At 38.7% G+C, this 13,628-nt stretch overlaps 1 protein-coding gene across 2 annotated transcripts; it reads right to left on the reverse strand.

Annotated features, from left to right (window-relative positions):
• Positions 1–8,040: 8,040 nt before the first annotated feature.
• ARMCX3 (armadillo repeat containing X-linked 3) lies at positions 8,041–13,000 on the reverse strand. 2 transcript variants are annotated; one of them, XM_045817682.1, is made up of 4 exons: positions 12,864–13,000; positions 12,251–12,358; positions 11,885–11,944; positions 8,041–11,290 (listed from the first exon to the last, which is right to left on the reverse strand). In XM_045817682.1, exon 4 carries the CDS (start codon positions 11,145–11,147, stop codon positions 10,008–10,010), a length of 1,140 nt encoding a protein of 379 aa, XP_045673638.1. In that variant the 5' UTR covers positions 11,148–11,290; positions 11,885–11,944; positions 12,251–12,358; positions 12,864–13,000; the 3' UTR covers positions 8,041–10,007. The 2 variants fall into 2 exon arrangements, with proteins under 2 accessions (XP_045673638.1, XP_045673637.1); XM_045817681.1 differs by having other exon boundaries at positions 11,885–11,947.
• Between the last annotated feature and the right edge of the window lie 628 nt (positions 13,001–13,628).

Below are 13,628 nucleotides of genomic sequence, written 5' to 3' on the forward strand. Positions count from 1 at the left end.
TTTAAAATAAGTTGTGATATCATAAAATTCCTAGTGGAGAATATAGGCAGGAAAATCTCAGATATTCCATGTAGCAATATTTGCACTAATATGTCACCTAGATAAAGGGACATAAATGAAAGAATAAATAAGTGGGACTTCTTCAAAATAAGAATTTTGTGCATGGGTAAAGAAAATATCACCAAAATGAAAGGGGAACCAACCATATGGGAAAATATCTTTGCCCATGATATCTCAGACAAATGTTTGATCTCCAAGGTATATAAAGAACTCACATGACTCCAGTTCAGAAAGACAAACAACCCAATTATAAAATGGGCAAAGGACTTGAACAAACACTTCTCTAAGGAAGACATACAGAGGGTCAAGAGACATATAAAAGGATGCTCAGCATCACAAGCCATCAGGGAGATGCAAATTAAAACCACAATAAGATACCACTTCATACTGGTCAGAATGGCCATCATGAACAAATCAATAAACAAGTGATGGCGAGGTTGTGGAGAAAAGGGAACCTTAGTACACTGTTGGTGGGAATGCAGACTGGTGCAGCCAATATGGAAAATAATACGGAATTTCCTCAAAAAACTAGAAATGGAACTGTCTTTTGACCCCGCATTTCCACTGCTGGGATTATACCCTAAGAATTCTGAAACACTAATTCAAAAGAACCTATGCACTCCAGCGTTCATAGCAGCACAATTTACAAAAGAGATACTCTTAAAAGCAGTAAGAGAAAAGAAGGTAGTTACCAGATGGTCAGCAGATGGGAGAGGGAGGGGGAGAATGGGTGAAGAGGTAAGGGGATTAAGAAGTACAAATTGGTAGTTACAGAATATCTTTGGGGATGTAAAGTACAGTATAGGAAATAGAGAAGCTAAAGAACTTATACACATGACCCATGGACATGAACAATGTTGGGCAAATTTCCTGAGGGGATGGAGATGCTGGGTGGAAGTGGGTAAAATCAGGACAACTGTAATGGCATAATCAATAAAATATTATTTAAAAAAATTTTGAACAAATTACTAGAGTTAAGATTGGAAATGTGATTATAGATCTACCACTGAAAAAAAAAGAAGCAGGACATGATTTCTTTGGAACACGCCCATGCCCCTTCTTTTCTAGGGCGTATGCTTTTGCTCTCTTTCTCCTAAACTCCAAGAGTCTTCACAAGACTTGCTATCAGGGAATCAGCAGGCAGTGGCCACTTGTCCTGAGCTAATCCCCTGAACCTGTCTCCAAGGCCTCCTTTTCTCTGACTTTTCAGTGAGCTAAATGCCACTCTACCTTGGCTCACTTGTGTCGCTGTGACATTTACTTCTCAATGAGTCCACACACCATATTATGGCTCACTTCTTTCCTATAATGTTTATAGAAAGCCAAAGCAGCCCTGCTTAGGCTTTCTCCTATTGCTTCTTCTATCCCAAACCCTTTTTTTGTTTTATTGTTCCCAGCTATAATAAATGCACTGTAAATTTTTTTTTTAAAAAAGGAACCAGGATCAAATGGTTTTGCAGTTTAGCCTTATGTAACCTTTAAAGAAAAGATAATATTAATGTTATTTAAACTTTGCTAGAAAAGAGAAAAACAAATCGAAAGCTCAGTATTGAATTTTATAAAGCTAGCAAACCTAAGACCAAAACTGGTTAAAGATTGAACATAAAAGGTAACTAAAAATATTAATAATAAGTATAAAACTCAAAATAAAATGTTAATAAATTATAAAACATATAAGCAAATCGAACCTAGAATCTAGAAGTTTGACAAGAAAAAGCTATACCATGACCTAATACGGGTTGATCCACAAAGATAAAGACATCAAAATAAGGAATTCTATCAATATAATTGATTTCTTGAAAAAATTAAAGAAAAAGTACATTTCTGTCAATAGATATTGAAAAGCCATTATGAAAATAATCAAGTTATTTCAAATGGATACTAATTGGAATAAAAAAGAATGACTTAAATATCGAAAGGGCCTTTTACCAACAATCAACAACAATCCTCATTCTAACCATAAACTGGCAAAGTCACTTACACTAAAACCAGGAACAAGTCAAGATTACCCACAGTCTCCATTTTTATTCAACAGTATTTTTGGAGATTAAAGCTATTGCAATGAAATGGGAAAATAAATAATTAGAGTAATATTAGGGAAATTTAAAACTAATTTCTATTTATAATTGATATGACTACATTTGTCTAAAACACAAAGGACTATTTAAAATCACAAAGTCAATAAGCAAATTAGAACAGGTGATGACATAAGACAAACACACACACAAAATTAATAGCTTTCCTGTATTGGAGAGAGTTTTAGGGAGTATTGCACTGTAGAGTATGTGTTAACATCATCATCATCATCATTATTATTATTAATATTATGCTTAAAAGGACATATATTACTGGTGAAAGGAGTATCATCTATCACATTCATCTACAGAATGTTTCCATCAATTGCTATCTCAAGCAATTGTCCCAGTTTCAATATTCTGCTGATATTTATTTCATATTTTCCATTATATTCTCTATTTGTACCTATGTTTTAAAAATTTAAATCTGTACCTCCTTCAGTTTTTTTATTATGATATTACTTTATTTTGTAAGTGTCCACAAAAATGTCTTATAGTGCTCCAGCCTTCTAGAACTGACAGTTCATCCCATGTGTCAAAAAGATCACTTTCTTAACTTTGGTTCCAAGTCACACATTAAAATATGTATTAACTCTTCTGCTTGGGAGACTGAATTAGCTAGCAGACTTTCAAATTCTCTAATACACTGATTAGCTCATTCATTGTCATATGTCCCAGAACAACTTTAAGATTGCTTTGAGCACAAATTGTGACATTTTTATAGCCCAAATTGCATTATATTTATCCTTTCAGTGTTTTTTTAAAGATTTTATTTATTTATTCTTAGAAGGGAATAGCAGGAGGAAGAGAGGGAGAGAAACATTGACATGTGAGAGAAACATCAATCAGTTGCTTCTCACATGCCCCTCAACCAGGGACCTGGCCTGCAACTCAGGCATTAGCTCTGACCAGAAATCAAACTGGCAACCTTTCACTTTGTGGGATGACGCCCAACCCACTGAGCCACACTGGTCAGGGCTATCCTTTGATGTTTTAAATGTCTTCATAATAGACACATAGCTCAATGAATTACTAGTATCACGACCCAATACTGTTAATTCCACCTTAAATAAAACTTGTTCTGTGATACAGGACTTCACCAACAATCCTCAGTGCATCATACCTCAAAGATAGCATCAAAGAGCAATGTTTCCATTTGTAGAGAAGAATAACATTTTGTAAATAACTTATGACTAATAATGTATGCAAATTTCTGGCAAAACTGGAGGAAAAATGGTTTATTCAATGTCCGGGTAAAAGAAGTTGAAATTACATCTGTACTTCATAACACACATAAAGTATATACCAGAAGAATGAGAGAGAGAGAGGAGAGACAGATTTTTGAAAGCTTGAACAAAATTATCTTAAAATGCTGGGGTAGGAAAAGGCTGCCTCAGCATGACCTAAAACGTAGAAAACCTAAATAGAAAGAGTGAGTGACATGACTATCTACATTTTTAGATAGTCATATCACAAAAACACAATGAGTAAAGTTAAATGAGGTAAGATGTGCATGGAAAGGTACACATGATACATTTAAGTGAAATAAAGTTGTAAAACAGAACCATAATCATACAAGGACTCTGAGTTTATTTTCTGATAAAAATGTGTATATGTATATCATTTATGTTTGTATATACATAGAACATATTACACTGATAATAGTAACTGTATGGATGGGTAAGCTGAGGACAGTTTTATGCTTTAATTTATATGTTTTAATTTTAAATAGGCATGATTTACTTTTATAGTTTAAGGAAACATAATAAAGATTAAAATAAAATAGAGTTCATTGTGAAAAATAACCTCACAGAGTGCTGGTAACTCCCAAACCCATCTCATACTATGCTCAGTTGGATGTGTAATCCTGTCCACCAATGCACAGGGTAAAATATAGCCTTCCTCCTCAGACAACAATTTATCCCCTTTCTAAGTTGATAAAAATATATCTGGGACTTCTATCAATAGTTTTAAAATAAGTGAAAAGCAATTCCATGGTGTTACTAATACCTTAATAACTTCCCCAAATATGACCACATCCACCTAAACAAATGTAACTATATATGTGTGGCATTCATAAGATATGACAATTATAACATAAAGGTTTTAACCTTTATACAAAAAAAAATCAACCAGAATTTGTTGAACTTCCATAAGTGACATGGTGTAATTTTAATACTTCCAATTTTGGCTACAGATTACATGGACCAGGTTAACAAGGGGTGATAACTGATGAGGTTATATGATAACTGATTATAAAGAATCATTCTTCAAGTCACTTTGAATGGATTGAAGATTTATAAAATACTATAAATATTATTTATTTCATTTGTCTTGCCTTATAGATTTATAAAATACTATAAATATTATTTATTTCATTTGTCTTGCCTTCTCTTTTCTAATATCAAAAGAGAATCCACTTTACTCATTTTAAATGATAGAAGAAAGTAAAAATTAAGAGTTTTGTTTTATGGATCCATTTCATTATGTCTAGATTTTTGTTATAGCTTATTGAAAGAAAGACAAAAATTAGCATGAGCATAAGCTAAATCACATTTTAGAAAAGAGAAGACTGAAGTGAAAAAGTAAAGATAAAGAGGTGACAGTTCATTTTGCTTGGATTTGAAAAATTTTAGTAACAAGTTATCATTACTCATAAAACCAAAAAAAAAAAAAAATCCAGAAAAAGAAAGATTAATCAACAGGCAGATGAGAATGCATTACAAATACTAGAGATTTCTGCTGTTATAAAAGTATACATCTCCCAAACTCTGTATGAAGGGTAATTGATAATACAACTTAATAGTCATAAAACAACCATCCACTTATGCTCTGACTTTGGCAAAGGGGATCCTAGGCATACAAATGTATAATTGTGTTCAGACAGAAATGTGCTCAAGCTCTTGAGTACAAGCATTCTATTTCAACTACAAGCCAATTCCTACGGCATAGTTACACTAGGCTCTCCTACTTTGATGGCACTAACAGCTAGCAAAGTCAGCTTGACCTGATTTCCCAAGCACTAAATAAACAATCTTCTGATGATAATTTTGTTTCTGATGTAGACTGATTTGAAGAAAATGTTCTGAGCAGTCAATATTAGCACTTTGGTCTACATGGTAATTATGTTTCCTATAATAACATAAATTATCGTTCTGTTTTTTAATTTCAAAAATAAATTCCACCCCATTTGATAGCATGTTATGCCTTCTGTGAACCTAGAAATCCTCAATAAACACAAGGCTTTATGCCCAAAGATGCTTTTATTACATCTACACTTTCATTTTTTAAAATGTAAATGGTCAACAGGGCCAGAGAGGTATACTTAGCTCACTATCAATGATGGATTGAATTATAAGTACACGAACCTGTCAGGGCAGTTACTCTTCTAATAAAACTTACTTTCCTCTCCTTCCAATTCCCCTCCCCAATCCCTATCCCCAAACACAACGTTGCCCAGCCCTTAACACAAGGACTGAAACCCAATGGAGAGGGTCAAGTGTGGACGCATACCACTCTGAAAGTAAATATCCGTTATTCTGATTAATACCACACCCTCAGGGCAGGGCAGACCAGAGGCCAACATCCTAGTTCTGCACCCCTGGACAGCAGCAAGATAGTTCTGGTGTAAAGATGAGGCAGAAACATAGTTTAAACAGGGAATCCAGAAGAAACCTTCAGCCTGGATGTGATCTAAAATGAGTATGAAGAGATAGCATTGAAAATAATCATAAGCCATTCTCAGGGGGACATAGCAGATAAATTACCCTAAGGCACATACACAAAATTTGCCTGAACCACATCAATTTACTACACTAACATTTGGAATGTGTTTTTAAAGGCAAGTAAAATATGAATTAATAAAAGAAAACTAGTTTCCTAAGCCATGAAATATGTTTGGGGCAGCAATTTATAATAGAACTGTATTCCATCTTTGTAAAATTGACTTTGAACACTTTTGACTGAAATAGAACACTTACATTTCTAAAATCATGACATGAGAACAAAACCCAAATAGTAAGATATTAGAAACCTCTGAGTTTCTAATTTCCTCAGTTTCCCAGGAGCTGCCATCCTCTCTAAAGAGAAGTCATGCCCTGGCTCATGTGGCTCAGTGGATTGATTGCTCACCTGTGAACCAAAGGGTCATCATTTCAATTCCCAGTCAGGGCATATGCCTGGGTTGCTGGCTGGGTCCCCAGTGTGGACGGGGGGAGGGGCACATGGGAGGCAACCACACATTGATGTTTCTCTTCCTCTCTTTCTCGTTCCCTTCCCTTCTCTCTAAAAATAAATAAATACAATCTTTTTAAAAAATTAAAAATAAAGAGAAGTCACTACCTCCTCCCTGTTCCCCTGAGCTGCCACCACAATCATGGCCACAAGCCTAGAACTGTGACATTCCCAAAATGATTGAGTGCCAACTCCCCATGTGAAAACATGGAGACATCATCATTTGATTTGACTGACCCTGTGGCCTGGCTAAACCAGGCAGTGACACATGTGTCTCACATAACACTTCCCAAAGTCTGGGTGATTTGGTTCTAAATAATAGCAAGCATGGAACAACGAAGTACATGCAGGGCACATAGGGCTGTGATACACTAAGAGTAATTCCTTCTCAGGCTGTTCAACAGGGTTCCAAAAACTCTTGACACTCAGTCACACCCAGGGTCACCATATTACCACAGCAACGACCATTATTATTCTATGTTAAATGCCTGCTGATGCATGATCTTGTATCATGGGAATTAAATACTCACTCCAAAAGACAGAAACACAGAGAAACTACTGCCAATTATCTCCCAGAAGGAGGAAATAGATAGACTTGCAAGAGAGGGAGATGGAAGAATGGGAAGGGAGTGGAAGAGACAAAGGACTTACAAGAGCACAGGGACCGCTGCTCAGGCCTGTGCCCCTGCCTCATGGTGGCTTTTTATTGCTCAAAGTTAACCTCATTTTCACCCCAGGCATGAAAGACATTCACCACCCAAGTTCAACATGGCTTAATGTAAATATTTCATAGATCACCAAACTACAAATTTGGGCAAAGGGACAAGTTTGTTCTCATTGTCTCTAGTATCTCCAATGAATATCATTTAGGAGAAAAATAGAAAAACTTTAAATCAGGCTCTGAAAATTTATCTGCAGTGTTGTCCAATTTTGTATATTGAGTCTATAGGTATATGGATAGTAAAAGTGTCTGGAAGTATATACACTCAGTTTCAATTCTATGCTTCTCTCCCCAGATGCCACAATCCCTTACATCGTTCTCTTTGCAGCCCTCCACTCTTAACTCTGCACCTTCTCTTTGGGAATCACATCCACTCCCAGGTCTTCAATTATCATTCATCCTCTGGTGGCTACTAAATCTTTTATTTGTCTTCTCCTCTGAGCATCTGATCAATGCATTCAAATGATAATAGGGTGCCTCCATATGGATTTGGCATAAGTACCTCAAACTCAATTTTAAATGGATTAGCCTTCTCCTCCCAAATCTTTTCCTCCTACCTAATTAAAACAAGAAAAATGTTAGTTCCCTCACCCCACCCTTAACACTGGTTTCAAATGAGTCCCCACATGTGCATAATTTGGTAGGTTCACCATGCCCAACACCTTTAAGCCAATGAATCCCTGGGTTTTTGTCTACTATAGAGAACATTAGGGTAAGTATATAGAAGCCTGGGTCTTAAACCAGATCATAACTAGACAAAGAATTTTACTCTTTCCTGGTCTCACATATAAAGCAGCATATCTCCGAACTGACTAGGAATATATTGTGTGAGCTGGTAAAATCATGTTTGAGAAAACACTTTGAGTCCTTAGAAATAAAAAATAAGAACTAGTCCTTTGATAAATTATTTTAACAGTTGACTTGCAGGAATGACAGAACTCTACACAATAGTCACTTAATAAGTGTTAACCTTTATTGTTATTTTTAAATGACACTGACACATGGTAAAATGCCCCCAGCAAAACAAAGATCAACCGAAAAAAAAAACTATGACCTGTGCACTCTAGGAAATTAATGGTGCTTGCTTTTCTTAATTAACTGTTATGTGCCAGAAGATTCTAAGTATTTTGCATGTATTACTTCATTTAATCCTCCTGACGAGCCTCACCTTCACCACTTATCTATCATTTCAGAAACAAAACTTCAAACCATCTCATTTTTAATCTAAATATTTTTTTCCATTTAGTATATGCTCTAATCACCTACTTCATTCCCAACACTTTTCTTTTTCAAAAATTTCCAAAAAATTCAATATTCATTTTAGATAAATAAGAACATATTGATAATTTAAAAGTAAAAAGGTAAAAGAACACTCATTATCCTTCCACCCAAAGATAACCACAGTTACTATTTGGGTGTCTATAATTCAGAATTTTTAATGTCTACTTAAACATGTTTTATTATTCTAAAAAAATGAAATTTTACTCTGAATATCACTATCTAACCTGCCTTTCTCACTTAACAATGCATGATGAATATCTTTTCCTGGCAATATGGGTTTAAATCAACACATTTATCATATACCATATGAAAATTCCTAAATTTATTTAACCAATCCAATGTACTAGACACTTGTTCCAATTTTTACTATTTTAGATAGTGCTGGGATGTACAGACCTGTACATGCAGTCTTTGATCAATTTTTAAACTATTTTCTTAGGATAAAGGGTTCACATATTTTAAGGCTTATAATATGTACTACCAAGTGGTCCTCCACAAACTTAGTTCCAATGTAAATTCATTCCCACCACAATTTTGAAAGGGTCCATTTTGCGACACCTTTGTGGATACCGCACAGTAGGTGAGGGAGAGACTTTTATGTGAATTCCAATTATTCCTTCTAGTCAAAAAATATTTAGTGGGCCCTGGCTGGCATAGCTCAGTGGATTGAGCTCAGGCTGTGAACCAAAGCATCGCAGGTTCGATTCCCAGTCAGGGCACATGCCTGGGTTGCAGGCCACGACCCCCAGCAACCACACATTGATGTTTCTCTTTCTCTCTCTTTCTCCCTTCCTTCCCTCTCTAAAAATAAATAAATAAAATCTTTTTAAAAATCTTAAAAAAATCTTCAGTGGTTTTTGTGTTCAGTGGAATAACGTTCAAACAACTCTCCACCAACTGGCTTCACATACCTTTCTAAATTTATTTACTTTCATTCCCTGCATGCTCCACTCTAAGCAGACTAATTTTCTCACTGTCATAGGAAGAGTTCCTACCTCCATGCCTTTCTGACACCCATTTCCCCTCACTCTCATCTCATGGAATACCCTAACTACCTACCCCATTCAGGACTCCTTTTAATTTAAATGGCTGCTTCCTTCATGAATCTGTAGCTATTATATCCTACAGAAGCCGTTGTTTCCTCTGTGCTCTGAGAATGCATATTTGACAATGGGTATACTCTCTAGATATTCTCAGTTATTTTGTTTCTATGTTTCGTATCTTTCCAACTAGGTTATAAACAAAGGGGCAAAGATAGTTTATTTCTTCTTTCTTTTTTTTCTTTCTAGCATTAACACACAATTTTATTGATGATACACAAATGAAGTCAATGCAAATGACAGGAGGGAGCTTACTTAGGATGAATTGGTTCACTGTCACTTATTCAGAAGAAATAGTAAAAATATTTCAATGGAGGCAGTGAGATAAAAAACAACAAACATGTTTTCAGAACATGTAGTGACATTCATTCACCCAGCTTAGACTTAACCAACTCAGATAAATATCAGCATTTATGATACAATATGATATTCATTATTCAAAATCGGTAGCTGGAAGGATTCCTTTACCATATCAACAAGATGGAGAAAAGGAACAGTTTACAAGGTGTGCTGCTTTTAAACTACAAAATCAAGAAGTTATTCCTGGCTGTTTGGGAACATATGCTCAGCCAGTTTAGCCATGAATTTTCCAACTTTTACTTTCACCAAAAAATCATGGTGACTTTCTATCCCCAGAATCTTATCAGCACACACCTGAAATTCTTTTAAAAAGAAAAAAAGTGAACCTTCACTGAAATGATCCTGAGTAGGTTCATTCTCTTCACATTTAAAATTGTCATTTATATTCTCAAATATGACCAGAAGTTTCAGAATAATCTCTTTGTTCTCCTTGTTATTAAAGAGAGGACCCAGTGAAGATGGTACTTGGGCCCTGAGAAGTTCTCTAGTCATGGCTGGATTTTCAGCCAAATTCAAAAGGAGTTTCAAAACCTGAAATTTGGTTTCTTCATTTCCTGCTGAAAATAAACGAAAAAAGTCCGAAATGGAATTAGCAAGCATGTGCTGATACTCATTAGTAACAGTCATATTCGTAAGTAATCTTAGTCCAGCCAGCTGCACAGATGAATTCAAGCGAGAAGTGATTGTGTCATCACACACTTGATTCATGTATATCTTAAGCCTGCGCTGATTTTCAGCATTCACACTCAGGTTATTCAGGACAATTAAAGCCTTTTCCTTAACGATGGGATCCCGAGTATTAAGAATCTTTGCAACAATTGGGAGACCACCCAGATCACGAATAATATCTCTGTTAAATGCATAAGCAGCATTGTTGCCTAGAGCAATTAAAGCTGCTTCAAGAATATAAGGCTTTTCTGACATCTCAACCAAGCAAAGAACTTTTTGCAGCTCTTGAGGGGACAAAATAGTATCATCTGAGTTGGGGGAAGCCCGTTTCTGAACAGCTCGTCGAGCGCGGGTAGCCCTTGCCCTTGCCCTGGCCCTAGCTCTGGTCCCAGCCTCAGTCCCAATCCGGGCCCAAGGTGGGTACCATACTATACCCTTGCTCTCACTGTTGTCATCATCATCATCAGACCAGTCATTGTACCTGGCCCCAGGGCAGTCCCCAACATCATCTACATCCCCAGGCCCACCCTCAGCCATTTTCTCTTTGTTCTGTTTTCTTCCCCAGGCCAGTCTATAAATGCAATAGCAGGCACCAGCCCCGATCACCAGTCCTGCAGTCACCCAGCCTACTTTCCTGGTGTAGCCCATGCAATCGTCCCTGACAATAGTAGGGGCCAAGGAACAGAGTAGTCACTCAGTCTTGGGGAAAACTGTGGGCCTGGGTGCTGGCCTGTAGAGGGATATTGTCTTCAGCCACTTCAAGGCCACAATGCGTGATACTGGAGGTGAACCTAGAGGTGGAGGAAGAAAATGGGATTTGAGTTTCTCTTCTCTTTGTGTTGCCCCATGCAGGGAGTTATACAGAGGGACAGGAGAGTAGTAAATGAGTACTTGGTAAGAAATGTAGATTTTTAATAAACTCTCTCCATCCTCCTCATTTCACCCTCCACCTACTGTCCCCAACCCTACCCTCCCCAAGTCTAGATAAAGGCAATGGAACCCATAGAGTCTCCTGGGTCCTCAGCATGCCAATCTTGGATGTGCCCTAGGGAGTGGCACCCTTGCACTAACCTCCTCCAGACAGGCAGTCTGCCCCTTCTTCCCTCCCCTGGAGTTGTGCCACACCCAATAACCCTTGTGATATACAGAGAGACAGTGAGAACTGAGGGCTTGAAGGATTGACTGTTCATTCCTTGCTTTCCTGATTCACTATCCAGATTGTCAGATTTGTTTAAACTTCTCTATGCCATCCAAAACATGTACATGCCTGCCCCTTCCTTAGCCTGAAATAGGATGGATGTTAGGGAAAAAAAGGTAAGATTTTGGGAGCTAGGCCGATTTCCAAACCCTCCCCCATTACAATCTGCCCCCACAGCCACACCGACCTCTACTGATCTGAGGAAATTCCTCCCTTGCTTCAAGTGGTGCCACCTGCTACAGCAGACCTGCTGGATGACAGATCGAAAACATGGGAACTAAGTACTGTTGAGAGAGGAGGATTATAACCAAACTATCTGATAGGTTTCCCTTCTGTCATTCTTCCCCAGCCCATCCCACCGCGCGCGCGCGCGCGCGCGCGCGCGCACACACACACACACACACACACACACACACACACACCGCATGCCATTTCACCACAGCCCCAAGAATGCAACAAATATACTCAGACTCAGACTAATCTAGATTATTGACATCTTTGGTTTCTCTCTACCCCCACCACCGCCCCTCTTAGGGTACCCAGATGGTCTTACCCTCAAATCGACCTTCACCAATCAGGGTTATTTTCCTTCCTCTTCACTTGCCTGGCGTAGTGCCGCAAACTACGGAAAGACTGGCAACCTGGGAGAGGCTCAGACCCACTAAACACAGAGCCATAGTCAGGAAGATACAGCCACAGTTAGAAAAAGGAAACAGCCGCTACCGAGTATTTGGTGGACGGACCAAGGCCCCAGAACATGAATTTTTTTCCCAATTCTGAGGCCCGGTTGTCAAAGCTTTCCTACCTCTGTTATCCTTCTCAGGATTCTGCTGACACATCACGTTGCACCCCCACCTCCCCCGCCCATGCCCAACCTTTCCCAGTCGGCACTATTCTGGAGAACTGAGAGCTAATACCAAGGCCACAGCTCCCTTTCCGGATTACGGTCTCGGCTCCTAGCAGATTCCCACCTTCTGATCTCTGGCCTGCTCCCCAAACACCTCCCTGCACACCATTTTGCAGCATCGACAGGGGCTGCAGGCGGACCGACATCCTGGAAAGCCGGGGGCGAGTGGGAGAGCCGACAGAGGTGTCTCAGGACCGGCGACGGTCTCCGCCCTACGCCCTGGACCACCCACACTTTACGGAATCTCCCAGGCACTGACCTTCCAGGATCCGGGACAATTTCCTTCTCCCTCTTGTTCTTGCCTCTGTAACAAGTCCGCTATCCCGCAGGGCAGCGGGGAGCTGGTACTCAGACGGAACAACGACCAGAACAAGAGGGACTTCTGCACACGTCAGCTCTTGGTCACGTGATAGCTACGTCATCCCCAAAGTCGGGTCCTCAATTTCCCCTCCCACCAGCAGTGCCGCAGAAGAGGACCCGCCCCCCCCTTCATTTCCTCCCCCTTACCAGGCCTCGTTACTCTTTCTTCTTTGCTAATCCCATCTCCCAGTAGTTGAGTTTGTCTTCCTCTGATTACTAGAAAGGATGGCATCTTCCCTTAGGGCTACTGGCCACTTTTTGAAAAATTTGCTTTTTCCTTCTCTAGCCTCCTGGGACAGCGACCTCTCCTTCCACCTCCCCTCCTCCAAGCTATTAATGTCTACCATTTCCTCTGAAATCTAGTCCCAGATCTAAAACGAAGTAAAAAAAATCAAAAAAGGAGACCTGGAGTGAGAGTGTTTTTTACTTTCTTAATACTTTTTGTTCTCCCCTCTACCAACCCCAGCCTGCATTCTTTTCATGAGAAAGGCTACTTTAAAGCTCTCATTTGAGAATAAAAAAGTGGGAGTTGGAGGCTGATATTGGGTGGATGGCCTCCAAGAGCCCCATATTTTTCCACTTGTGGGGAGTGTTGTACATGCCACTCAAAGCAATCTTAATGTCTTCTAGGGCCTAAGAAATAACACAGCCCTGAATGAGCTAA

The sequence above is a fragment of the Phyllostomus hastatus genome, unplaced genomic scaffold, assembly GCF_019186645.2.
Source record: "Phyllostomus hastatus isolate PE091 unplaced genomic scaffold, TTU_PhHast_1.1 phas_scaffold_28, whole genome shotgun sequence".
Lineage (NCBI taxonomy): Eukaryota > Metazoa > Chordata > Mammalia > Chiroptera > Phyllostomidae > Phyllostomus > Phyllostomus hastatus.

What these genes read in the sequence shown, in the direction of transcription:
- ARMCX3 (XM_045817682.1), bottom strand. Translation starts at nt 11,147, where the DNA reads ATGGGCTACACCAGGAAAGTAGGCTGGGTGACTGCAGGACTGGTGATC.